This window comes from Thunnus albacares, chromosome 10 (genome assembly GCF_914725855.1).
Source record: "Thunnus albacares chromosome 10, fThuAlb1.1, whole genome shotgun sequence".
Lineage (NCBI taxonomy): Eukaryota > Metazoa > Chordata > Actinopteri > Scombriformes > Scombridae > Thunnus > Thunnus albacares.
Genome location: NC_058115.1, coordinates 15405221 through 15431782, shown reverse-complemented (window position 1 = coordinate 15431782; position 26562 = coordinate 15405221). Strand labels below are relative to the sequence as shown.

The window sequence follows — 26562 nt, the reverse complement described above, 5'->3', positions numbered from 1 at the left end:
GCAGCAGAATGCCTTCGATATCTGCATGCAAGATTGTAAAAGCAGTCTCAAAGAACGCAGGGATATAAAAACATGAAGGGACCCACCTTGTTTTAGTTTTTCATGCAGAGGACAGAGGAGCAGTGTGAATGATAACGGGAAGGGAATGTTGTGGGTGGAAAGGAAGTGGGGAAATTTGAGACTTTTGCTTTTTTTTTCATTACGGGGAGGAGCTGAGCACTTTGTGAGATGCAGGCTGAAGCTCAGTACAATATTGGCTCACTCACAAAGAGAAATAGACATCCTGAAGAGAGTGTAAATCCACAGACTAGAAGACTGTTTCTCCATCATCATGAAGCACAATGTCAAAAGTTAATAAGAACAGTTAAATAAGGTGAAAGACATCGCTATTGAAATGAGTTGGTGCCCTGTGGGAAAAGAACGTGAGATTTAAAATTAAAAAAAAAAATTCTTGAAGGCAAAAAGCATAAGAGCAAAACATATGGCTGTTGTTCTCTGATCATTAACCTTTTCTTTCTGGGTTGAATTATGAAAACACACAGCTAGATTATTAAACTTTTTATGAAATTTGAAATTGGACTTATTCTTTTTTCGTTATTTAGGACAAACATTTGTCCTCCTACTGGCTTGATCAAAATGTTTATGATTATCAGATTAATTTTCCTGAGGTTTAAAGGTAGTTATCATCACACCCTTTGAACTGCTACCATTGGATGCATGTTTGAGCAGAGCAACAGCAGGAATGACTGTAACAGATGTTGCAAAAAAACTGATCTGGAGCAATGACCTTAATTCTGATTATTATTACCATGATAATTATTAATTGTTACTATTCTTATTAAACCAGGGTATTTTCACCGCAGCTATCCTTTTAATTTTTTATTCTTCTCTCCCTTACAGTCTCACAGGGTTCATAAAAAAGATCAATATATAATGCACCAGTGATCTCTTACAAGGCATTATACAAACACACAATAATTAAAATACATCCTGAACTTTTATCTTTCCTTTCTGATATGCTGTATTTAATAAAGATACTAGAATGTGGTCAATATCAAAAACAATAACCAAACCAAACAATACAGTAGTGTTCAGTAGTGATGCTCATATTTATTAATTTATAATGAATGTATAAGCATTAAAGGCATAGACCATTGGCAGTAAAACACATGATAGTTCTAAGAGCCGTCATCATCACAAAACCAAGAAAGGGTGTTTTTGCATCACTCATATTTACTGTAAATATTGTAGATATTTACAGTAAGTTTTCATATAAACCTGCAGTTGTACATACAGAAGATGTCAGATGAGAAACCTTGATGTGCAAAAACAATCTGTCTTCAGCCTCTCAAATGATAGTGACTCAAAATGCAACAGAAAAAACCAAAACAAAACATCGGATCTATTCTGGATATAAATACTATTATGGATTCAATACAATGCAAAAGTTTATGAATGAGTGCATGACTAGAAGTATTGAGTCTCAGGCATTAAAAAAATATTTAATCTTTACAGATATTACAATACCATTGGTAACAACACTGATAATCAGTGCATATTAAAACAGATCATATTTGGAGGTTTTCCAGGCACAACCAATTGGTAGATCTCAGAGTCGACCCCACAACATGCTGTCGGAACGCCTTGGGATCAAGCAGCAGGAGCTGGAAGACGACCACCACCACCACAACCCGGCCCCAGATAAGCAGCAGCAAATGGATGGATGGACATTTAAAGTTCTTAAAAACAACTTTAAATATAAAAAAACGGTATCTGTCTGGCCGCATTTTTCACTGATTGCATGAATGTATAGAAGCAGTAGTAGGCGACTCTATTCTCAGGTGTGTCCTCATGATGTTGGTGTTTAATGACACACTGTCTCCCATAGATTTGAATTTGATGTTCTCCTGTTAGTTCAGGAACATGGGATGTTTTCCACCTGCAACACAAAAGATAATGTTACAAATTTTTGAATTCTGGATTAGTACAAATTCTACAAAGAAAACATATTGAACAAAAGTCTTTACAGAGCAGTATGATGAGTGGGACTGTAGGTGGTGCTCTAGGAGGTATGTTGCCCTTCGCCTCATCTCTCCTTCACTGTTGTACTGAATAGCTTCTAACAGTGAAAGCCCGCCTTGCCTGACAAACTCCTCTGCAACCTGAGGGGAAACAATTACTCATCATCTATGAGACAACACTGAGAAAAGTTGTAATAACAGCATATAGCTTAGTAAAACACAGTAGCTTAGTAAAAACTCATCATCATCTAGTTTGTTTTCAGTCATTTATGTGGCTTTGCTTACCTGTGTACTACTAACTACCAGCATGAACAGAACATCAAGACTCAGGGTCACCATCTCTTGGTCGGCCATTTTAAGTGTGGCACAGAGTGCAGACAGCAATCCAAGCTGGGCCAGCTGGACACAGAACTCCTTTTTCTTATAGGCAATATTTGCCAGAACCCTCAGGATCTGAACACATGACGGCAGGGTGAGATGGGAGTGTAAGATTGCGGAGGTGTGAAAGAGAGAAAGAAATTAAGGAAACAGCAGAACAAACAACGCTGATCATTATGTTTCACGATGACAGTGAAGTATATTATAAAAGCAATCTTATTACAGTTTAGCTTTAGCTTGCACTGACCATCGTATTGATGCCTTGAGAAAAAGGCAGAAGCTGAATCAGTCCAGGGACCAAGTTGAGAATCAGCAGAGCAGAGCAGAATGCACCGGAGTGAGCTGAAGCAGAAAGACAGAAAATACATGTGAATAATGACATTAAATACAGAAAGTCCTGACAAACACATCAACGCTCAAGTGTAAATTCTAGATTCATAATACAGAAGGATAAAGCCACATCGTCCCCCCAATTTCATTTGCCCACAATAGACGTTCCTCTGCAACACTGGCGTTTTAACAAACAGTGCATACATAAATCTGGCACCAGGTATGTTTCAGAAAAGTATAATAGGAGAACATTTTCAGTAACTTTATGGTAAGCAGCAAGATCTCCATACCCTTACTAATGAAAATAATGACACAGAGTGAAATCTTTAGAAGACATGTTCTGAATTATATTAAGACATGTTCTTTAATTTCCAAGTGTACCACAGAAGGCCTATAACAGGTAAAACATGTAAAGCCACCCACATTAATTTTATTTAGTATTTAAATGGGGCGTATATATTATTAAAATAGAATCCAAACTAAACTGTTTGGATTTGATAAAGTGTACAGCAATACTTGCATGTGCCTAATAATACCTTAATGTATGGTATGACATGTCCCTGAACCCAAACTGTCCTGCTGAGTACATATAATGTAAATCCTATTTCAAATTAACAAAATGTAAACACCATAATCATTGCAGAAGTATGTGTGTTTGAGATTCAGCGGAGCTCAAAGGTGACTGGAACAGACGGGTCTAACCTGTGAGGTTGTTGAGGACCCAGGCGCTCTCTCTGGCCAAGGCTGGTCGAGTCTTGAAGTAAGCTTGAAGAAGTGCACACAAAGCAACCACGAGACGACCGTCTCTCACTTGAGCGCTCAGGTCTTCAACTGGGCAGGAGGACAGGAGATTTCCCACACACCTCAGCAGAGGACAGACAAGCTGGAGTAGAAGAACACAACAAAAATCTTTGTGTTACATGACAGTTAAAAGACAAACAAACTTCTACAAAAATATTACAAATGGTGTCTACTTTACATTGTGGCTGATTTTCATAGGCATGGTTTTTGATGCTTCAGTATGAAAATTACTTCTTAGATACTTGAAATTCCTTTAGATCACATAACAGAATATTTAGTCATCTTTTGTAAAACTTGATGAGGTGATGCGAGTTGTAAGCTGATTACATTTTAAAAACTCTTCTAAACAACAACAAACAACCAAAAATACATCATAATTCTCACATATTTTTGGTCAAAGTTTGATGGATAAAAAAAACAAAAAACAAACAAGAGCCTTAAAAAGCAACAAACATTAAGAAAGTTGTATGTGATCCATTCATTTCCTTACCAACTCCATTCCTTCTTCTTTGTCTCCTTTAGCCACAGCACCACCTAGTGACACTAACAAGGAACTGCACTGTAAGAGGGCCCCGTATGCCAACAGCGCTCTGTTATCCATGTTGCTTTCAGTAAGATAAAGGCAGAGAGGAGACAGATCATTATTATTATGATCAGTAAAATTACACTGTTTCTGAAACAGTAGTAGTGTCAATTGAGTAAATAACAGACTGTTGACTCTTGCTGAGAATACTGTACAGCTCTCACCTGCATGTGAGGTAGTGCAGACACCACGCACACTCAATGGCAGGCCCCAAGGAGAACTTTGGGTCAGGAGTCAGGACTGATAACAAATGTGAAGGTAAACTAGAGGCCAGGACCATTCTGCTGACAGAGAGGGAGAGCATTATACAACCAACATGAACCGACTATTGCAGGTACCATGTATAAAAAAAAATGGAGAGATGAACCGGCGTGCTTACGGGATTATTTTCTCTGCTGCATCTTTGGCCTGGAGCAGCTGAGACAGGGTGAACCCCACAGCTTCCACCACTGCTAGATTATGTCTCTGGTTCTGGACAAACAGACAAACACAGACATGTTAACATTTCTACATTTTACTAAAATGTAAATGTGAGAAATCCCTTAAATTGTGATCTTGTTTATTTACAAAAATTCTACCAATGACTTGCTGTCATCTAGCACAAGTGTGACTATGTTGAGCTGCTGTCATGTTCATGAATCTTGTTAGTTTACCTCTATACAGGTGGCCAGAGCGGGTATGATCCCCTGGGCCAGAAGTTTCTCTTTTACAACATCACTGTCTGGGCATAAGTTACCGAGTGTGTAGAGACACAGCTCCTGTGTAAACACACAGACACAAACAGTCAAAAACCTGATGAACGATTGTGTCTTATTACATGCCGCCTGGTATGAATGAGTACTAACAGTAAACTTGGTGCTCTGTCCAGACAGATAGGTAAGCAGGTAGGGGGTGGCAGGCAGACAGGCTGGGGTGACGTTGGGGTGAGGAGAGTGAGACAGCTCGTGAAGGCACCGAACAGCCTGCAGACGGCACTGAGCATTAGTACCGGTGAGGAGACCAACTAGCAGATGCATACTATTCTCCTGCCTTGAGGGAAAGCAGATACACATACAGACATGATGCATTACAGATAAAACATGGCTATAAAATAATTTTAACTCATTTGATGTGGCAACAAAAGTTACCACCATACTTGATGAAGGTGAGCTGTGCTGATGGGTCACGGAGAGATTTACTCAAGGCTTTCAGGTGGGCCTCCTTCTCAGGCCCGCAGTGTTGAAGTTTGTGGAACAAACTGACCACATCCTGCGGAAATGAAGAACAGGCTCAGACGGCACAATCCTTTGTTTTACTGCACCTGACAACACATTTTCCACAACAGTATTTGCCACTTACCTGTTCTCCTGGGTCAGTATCCATGGTGACTTCTTGCTGCTCCTCATCTTCATTCAGCAGGAGTCTCTTGCTCACCAGCTGTCTGTCTCTGCGGGCCTGTCTCAGTGCTATAGCAGAACATTTACAAATATCACACAATCCTCTGTTTCAGACAGCAGCCGCGGCCTGCTACACTTAGCCAGCCAGTGTAAAGATGACTATATACAAACCACTGATCTGGTCTTGGGGAAGCTGGAACCAGAGTGCTTCACATTTATGCTTAAAAAAGGACTTAAATGATTGCCAATTAATTTTCAGTTGATCATTTCATTTATTCATCGACCAGTTGTTGCTCTGCTATATATTATTATACGAATATTGTGTTGACAGATACACTTTGTACCAGCCAAGGGAAATGAGCTTAAATGGCCCCATGATTTGCCACTGTATCTACATTAGCTACTAGCTATTTAATTGTTTAATTTCTCAGAGATTAGTTATATCACGACCTCTAGTTTAATCTATATTAACTATTGTTCAAGGAAACGTTACCAACAGTCATAATTTACACAAAATCTCGTCACAGTATATGCAATCTTTGTATGAAATGTGCTAACGTTACACAAGTTATTAGTATGCTTTGCATTAAATAAAATATATTGCGATGGATATTTAATTGTCAACATCGCCCATCTCGTTATTAACTTCTTGCCTGTTGATTGACAGAAACCTTTATGTATATAGCTGGTTAGATGGGTTTAACCGATATAGCAAGTGCAAAGATGTGACACTAGTAACGTAGCGTTAACTTTGTACGTTACAGCTACTTAACGCTACCTAGTTAGCTTAGCTGACTTTAACAAAAGTGATCCAGCGTTAATTAACTGTCGTAATAATCTAGCGTAACGCTAAACAGTCACCTGCAAACGTCTGTTAGTTGTGCCTGAATACCTTAGAGTCAGTAAAAAAGATGTAGTGTAAACTTGCCGACTTCTTCTACCAACCATAACAGCTAGCTTTGTTAGTATTGAAACTAACGTTAGCTGTTACAGCCTCGCTTCAACATCACATAAACTAACGCTAACTAGCCAACACCATTTAAGCGTAGAGTAGCGTTAACTGATATCACGTTGACTGTTTAACGGTAAACACAGTTTCGACGACCCCTCACCTTTTTCGTGCTCTCGCCTCTTTAACCTGATCTCCTCCAAGCTGCCGCCTTGTCGACCAACTTTATGGCGAACTTTGTTCAACCTCCACATTTGGTTCTTCTGTATTCAAACCATTAACTGTATATAAATACGGGCGAAGCGTCTCCACTTCCTACCGCAATGCAAATGTGAGAGAGGTGTCTACATATTTGAAAAGTGACGCCAAAACATCTCCTTTCCGGGAACTGCCGTCTTGCCTCTAACGTCGTTTGGAGCCAGAGTCTGCGCAGTAGAGTCGGGCCTGACGCCATACGTCTATGCGCCTGACGGAGGTTTGAGAGTGGCTGTCACAGCTGTCAATCATGACGTCACATCCCATTTTATATCGTAAATTAACTCATTAAAAACACACTTATCAGAAAAATGAGCACTTGAACAAACATCAGCGTGATAAGAACTACCTAAAATGACAATAACATCTTTGGAAAAAAATATTTTACATGTACTTTTCTTTTTTAGATTGGCTCATGTCCAATCCGCTAATATGGAGGGGGCGGGACTTTTGACATGTAATGCAGCCAGCCACTAGGGGTGCGATCATGGGGGCGATCGAGATGTTTTGGCTTCACTTTTGGGGAGCTGTAATGACCTCCATATAAATATATTTATATACAGTCAGCGGTTCAAACTATTCAACACTGATTTCACTGAGGAAGATATTACTGTAACGTCACATTTGGTTCCCATATGTGCAAAACACAAAATTAAGTTCTTCGTGTTTTTAGTCTGACCTCCCCCCGATGCTGCAGCGCCATCTAGCGGACACACCTGGCAGAGACACGTCCTTATTATCAAACGGGCATGAATCGATCTCTGTCCATGATAACAGACTTCAGGTAAACCAGAGGATTTACAAAACTATCAAGTTTAATTTGTATTAAAAGCATATTGTACAATGCATGTATGAAAGTCATATCAAACATGTAAAAAAGTTAGTTTGAAACATGCTCTTCACAGACCAACACCAAAATAGGCAATTTTTTCCACATTATTTTTGAATAAATAAAAAAACTGGACAAAAAATGTTGCGATGTAGCCTTTTCTTTTCTTTCACAAGTCTTTATCTTTCATTCTGGGTTAATAAATGTATATAGATAACAAATTAAGATTGAGGACCATCATGGGAGAAATTCCTGAGACTGAACGAGAATGTGCTTAAAGGAGACATCTCTCCATTCAATGACTGAATTTCACTTTGAAAACAAATATCATCGAGGGATCATCCATTCCATCAAAAAATCAGTCATAATCCCTTTTATATACTGTATTCAAACCATTAAAATGACAATTAACATATAAAACATTAAGTAAAAGACAGCGGCGGTATAACGCGCTTAGTGGGTAAACACATAAAACAAATGAAAAAGATACAAATGTAAAAATGTACCAAAATAGATTTTTAAAAATGTCCATTTCTCTTAACAGCTTTCAGTGATCTTTCTAACCATTAATATATGATTAGAAATAGGATTTGTTGCCTTTATTCTATGGCTCAGCAGGGAAGCAGCAGCTTCACGACTCTGAGATCTTCAAAGATTTCCTTTTCTGTGAAAAATTATAGAAAAATCAGTGAATGAAGTGATCTGAGCAACTCAAAAATCATCACATCTTATTCTTATTTTACAACTTTTTGTTTTCTGGAGCAGATTACAGCACTGTGATACCTGTTTCTGGGTGTCATTTGACGGTGTTTGTGTTGCGGTGTCATCTTGGACAGAAACTGAAGGTGTTTCTGGGATCTCAGCCGGTCTCAATTTGCTTTTTTCTGTGGAAATGAAAAATGTAAAAAGTGAATCCAAGATTACGAACACGTAATTCATCATGATTTTATCTACTCACTTTTCTTCTTCTCTGTTGGAGTACTTGGTGTCTCAGGGGTGGATGGAGGTAGTTGCTCTGAGTCAGCTGAATTGTATAACGCCTTTTTCTTTTTCTTCTTTACTTCGGTAACCTGCTCCGGCATTTCCTTTGTCATTGTTGTATTTTCTTCAACTATCTGCTCCGACATCTCCTCATTATGTTCCGCTTTGTCCTTTTTTTTCTTAATTTTCTTTTCTTCAACTATCTGCTCCGACATCTCCTCATTATGTTCAGCTTTGTCCTTTTTTTTCTTAATTTTCTTTTCTTCAACTATCTGCTCCGACATCTCATTATGTTCAGCTTTGTCCTTTTTTTTCTTAATTTTCTTTTCTTCAACTATCTGCTCAGAATTCTCTTCATCAGGATTCTCCTTTTTCTTCTTTTTCTTTGCTTTCTTTTCTTTTGAAATTGTCTCTGGATTTTCCTCACTATCAGCCATTTCTGTCATCTTCTTTGCTTTCTTTTCATCAACTATCTGCTCTGAATTTTCTTTCTCTTCTTCAACTGCTTGTTCTGGATTTTCCAAACTATTAATGAGCTTTTTCTTCTTCTTTGCTTTCTTTTCTTCAGCTGTCTGCTCTGAGTTTTCCTCACTATCAGCTGTCTCCTTTTTCTTCTTCTTTTCTTCCAATATTGGCTCTAAAATCTCCTCACTATCAGCCGTCTCCTTTTTCTTCTTTTCTTTCTTTTCTTCCAATATTGGCTCTAAAATCTCCTCACTATCAGCCGTCTCCTTTTTCTTCTTCTTTTCTTTCTTTTCTTCCAATATTGGCTCTAAAATCTCCTCACTATCAGCTGTCTCCTTTTTCTTCTTCTTGGATTTCTTTTCTTTTACTATTGGCTCTGAAATTTCCTTAATATCGTTCTTTTTTATCATTTCTTCTTGAGTGTCAGTCTTCTTGTTATCTTTATCTGTCTTCTTTTTCTTCTCCTCTGCCTCAATGACTTCATTCTTCTTTTTCTTCTCCTTCTTGCTGTCTTTTTCTTTTCCATCTTCCCCAGTCTCATTTAGATTCTCTTCCACTTTGTTTTCAGATGCCTCCTTTTCCTTTTTCTTCTTCTTCTTCTTCTTGGGCTCAGACGTTGTCTCATCAGTTTTTTCCTCACTGGGAGTCACAACTTTCCTTTTCTCTTTCTTTGACGGAGAGAGAGTGGACATTGCTGCTCTTTCCTCTGCAGTGTTCAGGTTTTGCTCTTGGCTCGGGGTAGCGGAGGAATCCACAGGTGCTGTCTTTTTTGGCCAGCTCTTCTTGAGTTTATCTGTTTTTGGTGTCTCTTTCGCAGCTTTCTCCTCCACCTCCCCATTCTTTTCAACCGTCTCATTATTCTGTTTAACGAGAGTGTCAGTTTTTGCCGGCGCTTTGGCCCGAGGTTTCCTGACTCTCTTCTTTGTGGGTGAAGAGGAGTCCAAAGCATTGATGGTGTCCATCTTGGCTATGTCAGCATCTGTGGACAGAGAAAACAAGGTTTAGACGTTGAACAAACATGTCTAGGTGGCACAAACGCTTCAAAGAAAACATCAGCGGCAATGCACACAGCTACTGTACACAAGCTGTTTGTATGAAATCACCATTTTCCGTGGTGAGGTTGTTCATGGGTGGTGCTGTCCTGTCTGGTGGTTGTCTTTCTCCCTTTAAATGAGAAGACCCAGCTCTCCCTGTCTTTTCATCTCCCATCATTTCCTGCATTTTCCACCCTTCATTCTTTCTCTTTCCAATTTGGAAAGAAGTAAATGGTATTCCCAAAACTGTAATTGCTCTTGCTTTTCCTTTCACCTGGAATTCTACCTGAAGTCCATTCAGACTGTCAGGACTTTGGAAATATTAAGTCTAGCCCACCCTTCTGCAGTGGGATTTGGTTTGTGGTGTGCAAAGCGACAAAAAATAATGCTTCAAAGACTCAAAAGCAACATCTTTTTCCAAGTAGAAAGATGTGGTAATTCAAAATTATCCACAGACCACAATTTGAACAGTTTCTTTCTATTTATGTGGAGACAGTTGACTGTTGTAAGTGTATTTTATTGCAATTTGTTTTATTAAAATTGTTCACAATCCTTGTGTACTGGCTACGCAAATATCTCCAAACCATTCAAACTATCTGAACCTACAGACAGAGTTGGAAACTGTTGGAAACTCTGACCACCTCATCCAAAACATTTATACATACAATGTGCTCTGTGTGTGTGTCTCTCTCTCACACAACACACATACCTACCTGTCATCTGTAGGAGCAGTCTCTTCCATTTCTCTACATCCAGACTGCTGTCAGAGTCTGAACTATCTCCACCAGCAGCCGCGACCTTGTCTTTAGTCTTTGATTTCTTTGCCTTTACAGCATTTTCTTCACTCTTTTTCCTTTTTGCTGGCACCGACTAAAAAAAAACCAAAACAGCCACCTTAGTAAACTCAAAGAACATTAATCTCACTGGCTCATAAAGCCATGCTCAAAAGTTATGTGTATAAATTAATGTTAAATATACAATAACCTTCTTTTTTGGTGTCTCTGCCTTTTTTGCAGGTTCCTTCTTCTTCTTCGGTGTGGTTGGCTTGGCTAGACCCCAAAAGTAGGAGAAAGGGTTGAACGTCTATTTAAATACTCCAACAAACTCTCATTTTTACCTCCTCTGTAACGTTTGTTGTCAACACATACCAACAGAGGGTGCTCTTCCAGCTGTTGCAGCAGCTGGAGTGTTCTGCTCAGAGGTAACGCCGCCTTTCTTCTTGGGAGTTTTGACCTGAGGAGAAACGGCAGCGGCTTTAGTCTCTGGAGTCATTGCAGCCTTTGGTTTAATAAGCATCAGATAAATAAAAGTGCAGATTTAAAACAGAACAAGAAGACAGTAAAACACAATGATTAGTCAGACCTTAGCTGAAGCTTCGTTTTTGCCGACTGTGTTCTTGCTGCTCTTGTGATTTTTCTTGTCAGGTTGCTTCTTTGTAGCTTTTTCAGGTAAGTTTTTACCAGATTTTACTGCCTTGGCTGTTGATTTCTGTTTCTGCTTCACTGGTGTCACTGTTGATGCTGATGTCTGTAGGTATGTATAAAACAAGACAAAATGTTTGCTTGTAATTTACAAGAAAAATATGAACTCAGGCTTCCTGTGGCAGCAGCCTAAAGTTATTCACTTTGAAATGTACCATAAAGATAAAGATATTGTAGTTACTGATAAGACCGCCTTACAACAGTTGGAGTATTCTCTTCGTTCTCTGATATGTCAGTGCTATCACTGGACTCCCCTTGGGCTGCAGTTACAGGTTTGACTGGGCTCAATGGTTTCTTTTTGTTTGGAGATGCTGCTGCCACTGGTTTGACTGGGGTTGTTGGAGCTAGTTTTGTACTAGAAGCTGAGGGAGTCTGTAAAATCAAGATAAATAAGGATAAATCTGACCTTTCGTTACCATCAGTGGTAGCAATGTGCGAGCATTCACACTGAAAACAACATCAGAATTCATTCACGCAGTGTAACATGTTTTATTCTGCACGTCACCTGTGGCAGTAGACTCTGACTCAGCTCCTCGCTGTCCGAGCTGCTGTCATCCTCAGCTTGAGTCTGATTGGAGGTGGCTGGTGCAGGTGTAAGATGAAAATAGAAAAAAGAAATGTATTCCATAAACTTTCAAGTAAATAACAAAAACAAGACTAAGGAGCATTGCATCACATACACACAAGAAATCCTTTCAATAGTTCAAAGATGGACAAAGTGGAGGAAATGAATACTTAGTGTTTAAAGTCAGTTTTGGGAAAGAAGCGGTCATACCTGTAGTCGCAGTAGAGTGCTTCGCCGAGTCAAGTGGCCTTTTGTTTTTTGAGTCACTATCAGGGATAGAAACAATATTTGGTATACATGTCAGCAATACAAACAGAATCAAATTTCTCAGAAACCATACTCACTTTAACCACGAACTATAGATTTCCAGTAATGATGCAGATATTTTTGTGTCCCCCTGCGGAAAATTAAACAAAAAACATACAGTTATTATATTATTAGAACATCCACTGATTCACCAGTTCCTCTGAGCACTCTTGTTTCTTTATCATTATCAAATGAATTCAGATTCATGGAGGTTTCTTATAGTGGATATTCTGACTAACAGGAAAAGCAAGAGGGACTAATCTTTATTCTTTATTTGGATCCCCATAAGCTTCCACAAAGTATTTGCTAGTCTTCCTGGAGTCCACACAACAATCACATTGAAGAAGTTTCTGTTAAAGCAATTATTGCAATGCAGCAATTAATAATTTTATTAGTTATACTTGTGTTTGACTAGTTAAAACTTTAGTTTCATTTGGTCATGTGGGCCCAACCTGCAATGGCTCTGTGACCCACCCAGGGGAGCCCTGCAATCTCTTTACTGATCTACAATAGATCAGATTTAGCTATATGTAGGCTATGTCATAAACTAAGCCTATTGACATAACAGTATAATGCCAAAAAATCTTTTAGTTTTCAGAGAAATCCAACATTCAGTTTTAATTACATTTTTTTTTAAATAAATGTACACACTAGTACTAGCACTGGTCTGATAATAACCCTGAGAAAGAAGTAAATGTGCAGTGATTCAGAGGTCTAAGACAAGGCAGTGTATACACATCTCATAATGAATTCAATGTTGGCTATTAGCTAATATGGGTCAGCTTCACCAAAGTGAAGGCACTTTCCCAACAAAACATGAATGCACACAAGAAAAGAAACAACTGGTTAAAAGAATAAGAAACCTGGTGGTTGGAAAACAACGTATCTAAGAGTGTAAGTGAGCATATTTACCTGGTCAAAATATAATTTTAGCAATGTCAGAAGTGGAAGACTTGAAGTTCAACTTGTGGCAACAGTTTTAAGTGTTAAGTCAACATTAGGTGATAGTCTAACAGAGAGTCTAAGAACTAGGAAACAACTTCCCCGGTTATTGATCACTTGGATTCTTGCATTTTTCCAAAGTGTCACCCTGATGTGCAGCATTTGAAACATTGTTGCAAACTCCATAAATTACACTAAGTTACATTCATGCTCCACACTAAGTATCTCTGACGTATACCAGTCATATATATATGTGTGTGTGTGTGTGTGTGTGTGTGTGTGTGGACTGTATTAACCTGTGGGCTGTGCCTCTGAAGCTCATCTGCAGCTGAGTGGAAACCATGCTCCTTCAAATGGCGGTGGATCAGCTGGATCAGCTCGTGTTTTGATGCGTTCACGGACATACTCGACACATAGCAGATAATAAACACACGAAATTAACGACTAAAGGTACTTTCATAGTAAATCTGGACAGATAAATACTGCACGCAGTCACTGCCACTCCACTAAAACACGCATGTTAGCAGGATGAACTTTGAACTCAGGATGTCGTTCGGTTTGCCGCCGCAATGCATTATGGAACATGTAGTACTGCCAAATACTTCCGTGACACAACCTCAACTTAGTCCATGCCACAGCCTGCAGCCTGTATGGTCCATATATAATATTTATTATTCAAATGAGGCCTTCCCTGCTAATATTAAATACCATATCAAGTTGTTAATGTTGGACGGCAGTCTTTTCGTAGTCCCTCACAGTTTCCTGTACAGTGGTTTTAACTGTGTTTTTACCTATTTTGCTTTTATAAGCCAAATATTACCCCCCCCCCCCCCCCCCCCCCATCCCCACCCCCAATATTATATTGAGCCATTCAGACCAACCAACAAAGACTCTTTTCTCTCCACATCTTTGTTTTTATACCTGCACATAACTTTCTATAATTTTGGTCAATTTTAGCTGAATTTCACCTCAGTCACTATCCCAGGCAGGAAACCATACAGACATCTAAGAACAGACAAATCAAGGCCTACTATTTCCCCCTGAGGGAGTCTGATTTTATTGAAAGAGAAAAATAAGTATCTGATTTGTATTTCTGGCGGTATGAGTGTAGCCTTCTTGAAGCAGTGTCTGTGTGTGAATAAGCAGTAGCTTACAGCCGGTAAAGCAGCTGCCTCAAGGTTGCTTCTTAAGGATTTTCTGCAGAGGTTTTATAGTTTCATCATTGAGGATGTTCCCGGTGATTCTCATTTCATTTAGTTTTTAGGCTGACAGTGTTTCACTGCCCTCTCTGGTTGAACATTTTAAGCCTGTGGATAGAATTTGTGCTCTGTCAAAGCGGTTCCAAACCCAACTGGCCCAGTGCTGGTTTAAGCTGGTCAGGCCTGGTTTCACTCAATTCCAAGTCGGCACACAAAACCTCACATGCCACTCATGCCAACTGAAATTGTATGCTTAGTGTGGCACATATAATACCACATGTACCGACAGGTTTGTAAAACATAAAGACCATTAAAAACATATTTCACACATAGAGGCCAAAACCAAGTATAAACATGATTGTACCATCTCTGTCAACACTTGTAGGCTCTGAACAGATGAAATTAGAGTTTACAACATCTCTTGCTGCTGTTTGATTATAAGCTTTGATTATCAGCTTAGAGAGAAACAGCTTCATACCTGCAACTCAATATGAAACCTGCACCTACAATATGAAACCTGCACATTTAAGCAGATTTGCCTGCCCTTGCCGCTATGTAACATCCGGGATAACAGCACGGCCAAATGCAGCGCTGCCTGTTGCACCTGTAACCACACCTAACAGTCACGTCTGTCATGAGGTCCTGCAGTACAGCTGTACATCACTGCAGCAAGTTCAGAAGTGAAACCACTGGAGGTCAGCAAAAACAGGATTTTCAGTGAGTGTTAAGTTATGCTTGTAACATTTAGTTTATTGGCAATTTAAAAATGCAAACTTCTATCTTAATCTCAGCTTGAGATGAACTTCTGCCCTGATGACAAAGATGCCATAAAATCATTTTGGGGTTTGTTAAAAGTGTTTCTGATACAAAAATGAAAGGTGGAAATGGCTTTGGCTTACTTTTCAGAGAGCTATGACTATGATGACTGTGTGCACACATGAAAAGGTGCGAATGAATAGTGTGTGAGTGAAAGCACAGACCGCTGGCTCACGCTTAAAGAAATAACCTGTCTTAAAATAACCATGTCTTCCCTTCTGGTCACCATTTCTACTATTTCTCTTGTCACTCTATAGGATCTCTTTTTTTGTAGAAAAATCTCTTTCTCTCTTTTAGGAAAAACATAGTGGAACCACAGAGCCAGATAATTCACAAACTATCACATTAAATTGATAAATCTGAAACTTTTCAAAAGCTGCCAAGAGGGTCAATCTCCAGTTGAGGTGTATTTGGATAAAGGCTTTGCTTTTTTCTTTGGTTTGGTGATTTTGGGAAGAAACTACTCTGGGCACAGCAGGCTGCCAGGGAGTTGATCTGAGCGAGCTGGTGGTGAGACCCTGGGTCAAACTAGAGGAGAGTATTGGGTAAGCAGAGGGTCAGCAAGAGCAAACGGCTGAAAGAGTCTATTCATGGGGCAAAACCAGAAAAGGAAAGCAGTGTATATTCCAAACTCAACGTCAATCCTCAGTGGGTCTCACCGATTTTTATTTCACCATCTTCCACAACCCCCCAAACACACACCACAGCTTTGGCACAACGAGCTGGTTATGAGGCTGACTCAGCTCCCATTCTCAGGGTGTTGAAGGGACAGACCACCAAGGTTTTATGGAAGAATAACTATTTGTAAAATGGGAAATGTAATATTTCCTTAGCTTAGATTTTACTCCAAACATCACAATATGTTGAATGAAATAAATTATATGTGTAGAATAGCATTTTGCACACGGTGAAGACAAGTTATCAGAGAGGAAGAGACAGAAAAACAGAGAGGGCTGATTGTCTTTATATCCTTGAGCAAAAGAAAAAAAAAAGTAGAACATTTCCCTTAGCTTTGATGACATGTTGCAGGAAAAGTGACTGGGGTATTTGTACAGGTTACCCTTGTAAATGGCACTCTGTTTCACAGGAAATAAATCTACTTTACATTCCATGCATTTAGCAGCTCACATCTGCGCCCACTCTGCACGCAATTACCTACAACTACAGCCCGTGAGATCTGTTATTATTGGGGACCTTTAATGTGTCACAACCTGTCCATGCTGTCTCTCAAAGTGTTATAATTTAATCAGCTGTGCTATACAAAAACTGTAGTAAAAACGGATTAAAGTATAACACTTTAAGATGCATTAATACCTCATTATATGAAAAATTATAACTGCTCAGTTCATTAATTAAAGCTCAACAACCCTGCAAGGAAATTTCAAACACACTTACACACACAGTCCCATAGTAATTGTTCATTGAGTCCCTTTCAGATGTCCATCCAGGTGGCTTTGCTGGAGGGATGTAATGAAGTGATGTCTGCCTTCCTGCCCAGGTGCTGCTGTGGCTCCACAGAGCCAAGTCAAACACACTTTCAGTCAGGGAGCCCTAGACTGTTGGCCTCACCGACAGTAAGAGATCCCACCTGGTAATGTGGACATAATGGATGTTAAAGCTGCAGAGGGAGGAGATATTAACTGACTGTATCAAAATGTTCTTTAGAGGATAGGTTCACAATTTTTCAAGTCTGTCTTAAAACAACAGTCAGGTTCCCGTATGAACAGTGAAATAGGTTTTCTTTGCTGTAATCGTTCCTCTTGTTCATACTGACTATTAAAAGATCCCCTTTAAATTGGCTTTTAATGAAAGTGAAGGGGGCAAAAATCCACAGTGTGTCCACAAAGTCATTTGCAAAGTCAATGCAAAAATGCGTTTAAAAGTTTATCTGAAGCTCATATGAGGCTTCAGCAGTCTGAGTTAGTCATATCAAGTGGATATCTGCCACATTTACAGTCTTTTTAGCATCAAATTCCCTCTTTGTGTTTCCTCAGACAGTGTTTCTCTGTTGAGCTGCAGTGGAAGTAAAGTAACAAAAAAAGGGACTTTGGCACTAAAAAGACTCTAATGTTGAAAGATATCTTCTTGACTTAACTAATTTGGTCGTCTTAAGCTTCAGATCAACTTTTAAATACATTTTTGCACAGGAGGAGGGCTGTGGATTCTAATGACCAATATGAACAGGAGAAATGATTACCATTTCACAAATGACTGTCACTTGCAAACTGTAGATACATTTATGAGGTTCGCATGCTAATATGCAGGTCACAAGTATGGTGGTTTTTTATTGGTTAAATGGCTCAAAATAAACTGAAGTGGAAATGATCTCATGTTGCAAGTCATAGCTGTCATATTGCAACTTTGGTTAAAGGGGGCCCCTGACTTCCTTGTTGCATTCAAGAGACGCCTAAAAACTCAGCTCTTCTGTGAATGTCTCAACACTATTTGCCAAGTGGCTTGCCATATTTCACTTCAGCCCCTTCAACGCTTTTTTGATTGTTGCACTTCTTTCTTGTTGTTTCTTATATACTTGTCTAGTTGCAGTTGTTTTTTTTTTACTTTAATTAAAGAAAACAAAACAAACACAAAAATCATTGTATTTGTACCTGGTCAGCTACTTGAGAATTTGCACTACAGTTCTTTCTGAGTCACTGTGCCCTAATTCTTGGTTGCTGTGCCTCAAAAGCGTCTGCCAAATGACAAAATGTAAATGTAAAAGGCATAAAATGAAAGCATTTTGCTGTTTGTTTTTGTAGTTAGCCCACTCCTATCTGCCTTTGTAGGGCAGTAGTCATTGACTGTCTGGCTGTAATTTATGGTATTTATGCCAATGAAACCTGTTAAATTAAACTAAACAGAGCTAAGAGAGAGTGATGAGTGTCCCTAAAAGTACCCCTGAGTTGACAAAATGATGTTGAAAAGATGATAACAGGTAAAAAAAGGAATATTGAGCAAACTAGAATTAGAAACAAAGGTACTTTTATACAGAGTTGAGGGGCGACAAGCTGAATACAGTTTTATTGAAGTAAGGGTTTTGGCTCAGAGTTGGCACACAGGAAAAAAGAAAACCTCCATCCAGTCTTACTCAGATTAGAAAATTGGGGTAAGAGGAGGAGTAATGTGCAGGTTTACTGGCAGGGCTGTGTTGATTAGAAAGGAGGTAGTGTTCATGGTGAAGGGGAGCAGCCATATTCAGTAACAGCACCTCTTCCTCTAGCCAAAGCCAAACATCTGGTGCTGACCGACACAGAGCAGCAGCAGCAGCACCCCCGTGTCTCTGCTTCCCTTTCAACTCATTAACTCACAGTTCCTCAGAAACAGGCTTAAACCTGGTTGAAAAGTGATGTAAAAATGTATATGTGTGTGTTTGTGAGGAGTTTAAGAATTGGTGAAACCTACACTCTGCTTCTGTTTTTTTTTTCATAAAGCTAATTCTTGATTTGACAGCGAGAAACAGAACAAGAAGTGAAAGCTACCGTGCCTTGTGATAAGGTAATTCTTGAACCTCTCCAGCTTAACATAATGAGCTGCTGTTGAAGGAAACCACACTTTGATCTTTGATTGCATTTTTGTATATCCACTTTTAATTAAGCAGCCGTGAAAAGGAAGCCTGATTAAATTTCCAATGCTCCACGACACTCTGTTCCTCTTGAAGAAATTAGATCAATTAGGAGCTTAACACATAACTAACAAACACACCACAGATGTCCACAGCACAGTTACATGCAACTCTGGGGATTTCTTAGGTTGCCAGTAAAAATCATTTCCCCCTCAAAACCTCAATCTGAAAATGATGAGATGTAGCTATTCGGCAGTGCACACTGAGAAAAATGCTCTGAAAACATTCATCACATGTACACAGGACAGTAAAGGAGAGAATATCATCCACTTTACTCAATACCACTTGCACTTTGTTGTTTGTTCACTAGTGTAGTGTGTTCTTTTACTGTTTTTTTACTTGTCTGTCTTGTTGTATACAACGTAAAGCACTGAAATAACAGTTTCATTCCCTTGTATAACTTGAATATGGGGAGACAGACAATAAATTCTGCCTTGACATTGAAAAGATGAAAAGAGCAGTTGAATACGGGTTTGAGAATGTGATCCGCTGTTTTAAAGTGTAGGTCCAGAATTTTTCAAGCCTGCCCTAAAACGATAGTCAGGTGCTCAAATGAACATTGAAACAACATTTCTTGCTGTAATCATTCCTCCTGTTCATACTGACCATTAAGAGATCTCATAATGCACTTTTGATGTAAGTGGTGGGGGACAAAATCCACTGCCTTCTGTGCAGACATGTATTTAAAGGTTGTCCAAATTAGTCAAATCAAGTCAATATTTCAAAGTATTTTTAGTGCCAAACAGTTCCCCTTTTTGTTAGGATCCTTCCGCCTCAGCTGAACAGGAAAACACCGTCTGTCGAGACACAAAGAGGAATTTATTTGACAAACTCAGATGGTTGTAACCTTATATGACCTTCAGATGTTTTTGACTGTGGATTTTGTCCCCCATCACCTACACTGTAAGCACATTTGGAGGGGATCTCCTAATGGTCAGTATGAACAGGAGGAATGATTACAGTGAGCAAAATCTGTTTCAGTGTTCATATGGGCACCTGACTGTTGTTTTAAGACAGACTTGAAAAACTGTTAGCCTATCTTTTAAACTTTAATTACCACTGAGTCACATAGGGGACAACAGCAACTGTGTGTGGTCCATTAAAGCAGAGTGACTTAAAATACCTGAAACAACACCCACTAGCTGTGTTTGAATCATGCCATTTCTGGGATGAGACGACTACGGTTTACAAGAATGCTAATAAATTTCCATATTTTTTATTCATAGCTCAGTTTGACATTGTGTCAGTAGCCCAAGATAAATTATGACAAACAAATAACTGAAAATAACCTGCTTAGACCGAGTACAGTGTTTATTCAACATTTAAGGGTCACTCAAATTCTAACTCGCGGTGTATTGTTAGGTAACTGTCCAAAAATACTGTCATCAAACAAGTTTGTGGTTACTGGTTGAATTCTTAGTGGAATGATTTGGCAACATGACAATATGGTTATAAATGGATTAGCAGATGTGAGACGTGAATATGCAAGTAGTGTATTATAAATGTGGGGTGGGGCGCCCTGGTGGCCTAACGGTTAAGGCACATACCACATAACTGCAATGTCCACAGCTCGACCCCTGGCCAGGGGACCTGCGCTACATGTCATACCCCTCTCTCTCCCTAATTTCCTGTCTCTATATTGTCTGTCAAATAAAGGCAAAAAGCCTGAAAAAAAGAGAAAAGAATCTGTGGCATCAACGTCTCAGTCTTTGGAGTATGACCGGTATGTGCTTATTAATATTTGTGTGTGAGTCAGTGTGTGTGTTGTTTGTGTTGTGGTGTTGGTTCTAAGTACAGTTGTTGTTGACACAGTGAGTTGCTGCAGTTGCACCTCTGACCAACAGAAAATAGATGAGTCACATCTCGTAAGTGTGGGTGCCCAAAGACCTGAAGACTCTTACTTTCCTGGCAATATACGAACACACACACACACACACACACACACAGGTATGTTATATGTTCCCCACCACGGTGATTCTGTGTTATTACACGCACCCGAGGACATCACTGAGTTGTTGTTTGGCAAGATGTTCAGACATACTGTGAAGTCACCATGACCAATAACGTCAAGTCGCTCAGTGTGATTGCACAACATCTCTCTGGTTTTTGGTGGGATTTTTTGCAAAGACCTTAAGCTGTCCAAGCTGCTCCATCTAGGAAAAAACTACATAAATAAACATAAGGGTGTTAAACTTCAGGTGCACCTCAATCGTTTTTTCTTCCCTCCCTTTCTGGGCTTGACCTGCGTTAAACTCAGTCACTCTGACCGGCATTGCTCCAGCTGCAAAGATGCCTTTGCTGCTGCTGGGCAAACATTGCCGGCCACAGCTTCATGCTCTTTACGGGAGGCTCATACTTCCTTTGGCTGCCTGGCCACCTCCATGCCCACAAGTCTCTCTGTGACCAATATCAACATTTGAGAAGGTGTGATGTATGTTTTACCTTCAAATGTGTTGCCCAACTCCTGACTTTGTCAGATCTCATTTTTATATGCAGACCATGTTTCACCTCAATGACCTTGTGTTGAGAAACAGATTCAGGCTTTAAAGTGAAAATTATATTCTGACATCAAGCACAGGGAACAGAAATTTGATGAAAATAGTAGAGCCTTTACACAATCAATATCTCATGCTTGGATCATATTACACAATATGAGCTTTGTTTGAATTTGTTGTCTTATCCCATGAAGTGTATCATAGTTGGAATTAACAGATTCTGTCTGTAGGGGTGGAAAATACTTGAATTTCAGAATTTCTTGCCTTCTCTAGTAGTTTGACATTGTGTACGAGATTTCCTGTGATGCCATGGTTGTTGACGTTCCTCAACCTGGAAGCCTTCTCGCACCAAACAGTTTGTGAAAAATGGTAAAAAATAGTTTCTTGTGTGTGCTATCATGGACAATCTTTACGTCTTCACATGTAAGAGGGAGGCTGAATTACCATATAAGTTCAAAAAGGATGAGTTTGGTCACACCAGCCAGTGGTGTGCCAGCATCAGTCTACATTGTTGTGATAATTCAATTTATTAACAGGCTTTCAACATCTTAAAATGGCAGATTACTTACTTTTAAAATGCTACAGCTTAGCATGTAAAAATGTGAAGGTCTGCTGTGATAATAGGCACAAGAAACTAGAAGTTTGACCAAATGTCTCAGTCAGAGTTCAGTGTGTGGTCTGATCTTGACCATCTCATGTTCATCAAATGTTATACAGTCTGACAACAGCATTATATGTGTCAAATCCAAAGCCATTTGGTATATATTAATAAACAAAATCAATTAGTAGCCTTCATATTTTGCACATTCATTGTTTTCTATCTTCCACAACTACCATTCACAACTTTCCACAGCCCCTTCCCCAATTTCCAGTCCAAGTGAATCTGCATTATGAGGAAGGTGCAGACAAGAAGCTGTGAAGGCCTTCAATCCACACAGAAGCTGTGGCTGAGGCTGTGCAGTCCTGCTGTTTTCTGTTGACCCGTTGGATGATTTGTAAAGTGGTTCTTTGACGCCTGGTTGGAGATGTTATCAGAGTCTGGGAAGTCTGCTCTGTCTCTCTCCTCAGGTATGCATTAGTCATGAAACAGCAGGAATAATAAGAGAGTGTTTGTGAGCGTAGCGGGGAACAGTGTCCATGATTGTGTCTTTCGGGCCCCACAGTTGCCCTGAGACTCAAATCTCCCTGACAGGCCATGTTTTTCTGAGTGAGGGTCTGTAAGTAGACCCTCTGTCGTTCATGGCTAAACCAGGTCAGATGGGAATGATTTTTTTCTCTTGCTTTCTAGTAATTTGTAAAGTTGGCTATGTGGGTCACTGAAATCAAATTACCATGAATGGCATGAATGAAGGGTCATGTTTAAACCTGCTTTTACACTGAGTGGAGCATAATGTGATAGATTGTGTAAGGATTTTGCAGAATAATATTCAAATATAGCAAAAACATCAGTGCCTACTGCCTGGATAAGTTAACTTTATACTACAAGAGATATGTGAGATATAAACTCACCTCTAACACCTGGATGTAATAGAAATATTACTGTGTGTGTGTGTGTGTGAGTGTGAGTGTGTGTTTTGACGTGGTAGGGGGCTGATGTTATTTCAGTGAGGCTGCAAGGCAAATGGGCGGGGTTAATGGGACCACTAGGGAAAGAAAAATGTTTTCAAAGGAGGTTGAAGCATTTTGGAGAGACATTAAGGATGGAGGTGTAGCTGACGGCATAGTTAAGTTTGCCTTCTTGCCATTCAAGCACGCAAAGAGTCCATGAAGAGAGAGAGTCCAAATGAGAGGATAGCGCGTCTCTCCCGAAGTTTACCTCACTGCACAATGCTTTGGTGACAGTATACTGAATGTTTGATAGATTGATTAATAGAAAGCGTCAGAAGATGGCAACGACAGCTCTGACCGGTTTCTCCATGATGAGTCTGCTCAGCCTCGGGTACCTGAGCTGGGACCTGATGAGTCCCAATCAGGTGGAAAACGAGCCCGTTCAGACATTTGGCAACGTGTCTCCTGTCCCGCAGCCTCCTCACATCATCTTCATCATGACAGACGATCAGGGATTCAACGACATCGGTTATCACAGCTCTGATATCAGGACACCAGCGCTGGATAAGCTGGCCGCGGACGGAGTGAAGCTGGAGAATTATTACATCCAGCCCATCTGCACCCCGTCCCGCAGTCAGTTCATCACCGGCAGGTAAAGTGTTTGTCCTCAGATTGCTTCTTGGTGTCTGGAGTTCTCACATATTTTAAATAACTTACAAAAATAACTTACATACGTTTTTGATTTATAGAGTTTTTGCACAATTTGATATGCAATAAAGGGATGAAATAACATTATTTGAGTGTGCGTCATATATAATGTCTTCTGCAGTATTTTAAACATATTGATTTCTTTTTAATGAGCTATAACACGAATCAAGGGTGTGTACAACCTGGGTAAACTCATTGTTTCATCATGGCTGCACTCTGTACAGTAAAATGTGCCATTGAGTAAAAAAGAAAGCTGTTATCAGAGAACTGCAGTGGAAGTGCATAGGTAGGTATTATCTGATAATGAATGAAGCATGTTAATTTATTTTGTCTTGCAATCTGAATACCTGCACACCAAAGTGATATATGCACTCTAAAATTTACCAACACAGAAATCTACGATCAAAATTTGTTTTGAGGTTGACTTATTCCCAATTTGAATGAAAATGAATGTTTAATCATCAAAATACCATCCTGAATATGCATAACATTGATCAAGCATTTCCATTCAATTAGGAGCTGATGACACAGAGGAATGTGTTTACTTTTACAAACACTTTTTTGGTTGATTATCATTTAATATCCTCCTAGAATAAGTAGAAACAACATGATACCATGTTAAAGAAAGCTTTGGATTTTCCTCAACAGGTTGATTACACATGAAGTTGATGGAGGAAATGGGAGCAATCTTACTCTCCCTCCCATCCCTCTATGTGTGTTATTACTATATCTGATCATCTGTTAGATCAGATTATTAATAACACATTTGTCCCTCTGATAGTAATCTTAATCATTAACTCTGCAGGTACCAAATTCACACCGGCCTGCAGCACTCTATCATCCGGCCCCGCCAGCCTAACTGCCTGCCCTTTGACCACGTCACCCTTCCCCAGAGGCTTCAGGAGCTCGGCTACTCAACCCACATGCTAGGCAAGTGGCACCTGGGCTTCTACAAGAAGGACTGCTTGCCCACTCGCCGTGGCTTCGACACATATTTTGGCTCCTTAACAGGAAGTGTGAACTACTACACCTACGACTCCTGTGATGGCCCTGGGCTGTGTGGCTTCGACCTCCATGAGGGGGAGACGGTAGCCTGGGGTCAGAGGGGTAAGTACTCCACCCATCTGTACACACAAAAAGTCCGTAAGATTCTGGCAACCCATGATCCTCAGTCCCAGCCGCTGTTCATCTTCCTATCCTTCCAAGCTGTCCATACACCCCTGCAGTCCCCCCGGGAGTACATCTATCCATACCGCGAGCTGGGCAACGTGGCCCGCAGGAAGTATGCTGCTATGGTCTCAACGGTAGATGAGGCGGTTCGGAACATAACATACGCCCTCCGCAAGTATGGTTACTACCAGAACAGTGTCATCATCTTCTCGACTGACAACGGTGGCCAGCCTTTATCTGGTGGCAGTAACTGGCCACTCAGAGGACGTAAAGGCACCTACTGGGAAGGCGGTGTCCGGGGTTTGGGGTTTGTCCACAGCCCTCTGTTGAGGAAGAAGAAGAGGGTGAGTAAAGCCCTGATACACATCACTGACTGGTACCCAACACTGGTGGGATTAGCAGGTGGCAATGAGTCCCTGACTGAGGGGGTGGATGGGTATGATGTTTGGGAAGCCATCAGCGAGGGGAAGGAATCACCCAGATTGGAGATTCTCCACAACATTGACCCTCTGTATAACCATGCTCGCAGTGGCTCCCTGCAGAAAGGATATGGGATTTGGAACACAGCCGTGCAGGCCTCCATACGAGCTGGAGACTGGAAACTCCTGACAGGAGACCCTGGTTATGGAGACTGGACACCACCACAGATGCTTCCTGGTTTCCCCGGCAGCTGGTGGAACCTGGAGAGGCACACTGAACCCCAGAAATCAGTATGGCTTTTCAACATCTCCAGAGACCCCTATGAACGTTTGGACCTTTCTGAGCAGAGACCAGACGTTGTCAAAGAGTTGTTGGTCAGACTGGTGTACTACAACCGCACTGCAGTGCCAGTACGGTACCCATCAGAGGACCCACGGGCGGACCCCCACCTGAATGGAGGTGCCTGGGTACCTTGGGTGGGAGATGAGGAGGAGGACAGCTGGGACAGTGTTTACCAGAAAAAAAACAAGGACTGGAAGAAGAAGCTTAAACTGTCCAAAAGCAGGTCGTTTTTCAGAAAACTCAACACGAGGATCATGTCCAACAGGATATAGAAAAGACATGACTAAAAAAAAAAAGTTTAGAGGGGACTGACCTGAAGGACAAAGTTTATATGAAAGATAGTTCTGTTTGTTGACTTTTTGACGATGTGTTTTTGTTTGTTTTTTAACAAGGAACAGAACATCAGTTTCTCTAGAAGAACTAATTGATTAAAAAAGTTTAATTGAAGGCAGTAAAGTATTTTTAAGGATTCACTATGAAAGAGGCATGTATCCAACTTGAATAAAAATATGTGTGCCCTACTTGAAATTGCCTATTCTGTACTTAAAAATGAGAAGTGATTCCATTTTACAAGATGATTTGGATATGTAAGCAAATTCCTTTAGCTTACAGGACATAGGGTTGTTTTATTAAATCACTGTATTTGACAAGATGGTGACAAGATGGAATCATCTGGAACCAGTTGTAATTACAATGAATAATAGCACTGACTACCTCTCTGTCAAAGTAATGTTAGTTACAAGCGTTATTTCTGTGATTCCAACGCCAGTTCTTTCTCTCTTACATATTTACACATTTTTGAACAATGATATTTGTTTTCCCATTTTTACTAGGAAACATCTATCAGATAAAAGTAATCTGCAGTTCATTTAAACTGTACCTTTATTTATGCCAATCATCCTCTTGTATGTGGCATAATTCTAACACAGTTTACTGATTTACTTAACAT

General features: G+C 40.0%; 3 protein-coding genes across 11 annotated transcripts; 1 reads left to right on the top strand and 2 right to left on the bottom strand.

Moving 5' to 3' along the window:
• Positions 1-1085: 1085 nt before the first annotated feature.
• tmco6 (transmembrane and coiled-coil domains 6) lies at positions 1086-6873 on the bottom strand. 3 transcript variants are annotated; one of them, XM_044364396.1, is made up of 13 exons: positions 6602-6873; positions 5452-5558; positions 5249-5361; positions 4959-5142; positions 4767-4871; positions 4493-4584; positions 4278-4394; positions 4021-4135; positions 3432-3612; positions 2647-2741; positions 2307-2474; positions 2028-2162; positions 1086-1939 (listed from the first exon to the last, which is right to left on the bottom strand). In XM_044364396.1, the coding sequence occupies exons 1-13, from the start codon at positions 6690-6692 to the stop codon at positions 1916-1918; spliced, it is 1527 nt and encodes a 508-aa protein (XP_044220331.1). In that variant the 5' UTR covers positions 6693-6873; the 3' UTR covers positions 1086-1915. The 3 variants fall into 3 exon arrangements, with proteins under 3 accessions (XP_044220331.1, XP_044220332.1, XP_044220333.1); XM_044364397.1 differs by lacking the exon at positions 6602-6873 and adding an exon at positions 6351-6586; XM_044364398.1 differs by lacking the exon at positions 6602-6873 and adding an exon at positions 6382-6586.
• A 617-nt stretch (positions 6874-7490) lies between these two features.
• LOC122990762 (nucleolar and coiled-body phosphoprotein 1-like) lies at positions 7491-13853 on the bottom strand. 6 transcript variants are annotated; one of them, XM_044364242.1, is made up of 13 exons: positions 13593-13853; positions 12393-12445; positions 12259-12314; positions 11989-12065; positions 11682-11855; positions 11365-11529; positions 11151-11235; positions 10987-11051; positions 10716-10872; positions 9173-9947; positions 8481-9121; positions 8306-8406; positions 7491-8186 (listed from the first exon to the last, which is right to left on the bottom strand). In XM_044364242.1, exons 1-13 carry the CDS (start codon positions 13698-13700, stop codon positions 8154-8156), a joined length of 2490 nt encoding a protein of 829 aa, XP_044220177.1. In that variant the 5' UTR covers positions 13701-13853; the 3' UTR covers positions 7491-8153. The 6 variants fall into 6 exon arrangements, 5 of the variants coding, with proteins under 5 accessions (XP_044220177.1, XP_044220178.1, XP_044220179.1 ...); XM_044364243.1 differs by having other exon boundaries at positions 8481-9174; positions 9235-9947; XM_044364244.1 differs by having other exon boundaries at positions 8481-9108; positions 9235-9947.
• Positions 13854-23109: 9256 nt separating this feature from the next.
• Positions 23110-26134, top strand: arsia (arylsulfatase family, member Ia). Of its 2 annotated transcripts, XM_044363845.1 has the most exons (3): positions 23110-23625; positions 24487-24788; positions 24888-26134. In XM_044363845.1, exons 1-3 carry the CDS (start codon positions 23276-23278, stop codon positions 25883-25885), a joined length of 1650 nt encoding a protein of 549 aa, XP_044219780.1. In that variant the 5' UTR covers positions 23110-23275; the 3' UTR covers positions 25886-26134. The 2 variants fall into 2 exon arrangements, with proteins under 2 accessions (XP_044219780.1, XP_044219779.1); XM_044363844.1 differs by having other exon boundaries at positions 24487-26134.
• The last annotated feature ends 428 nt before the right edge of the window (positions 26135-26562 follow it).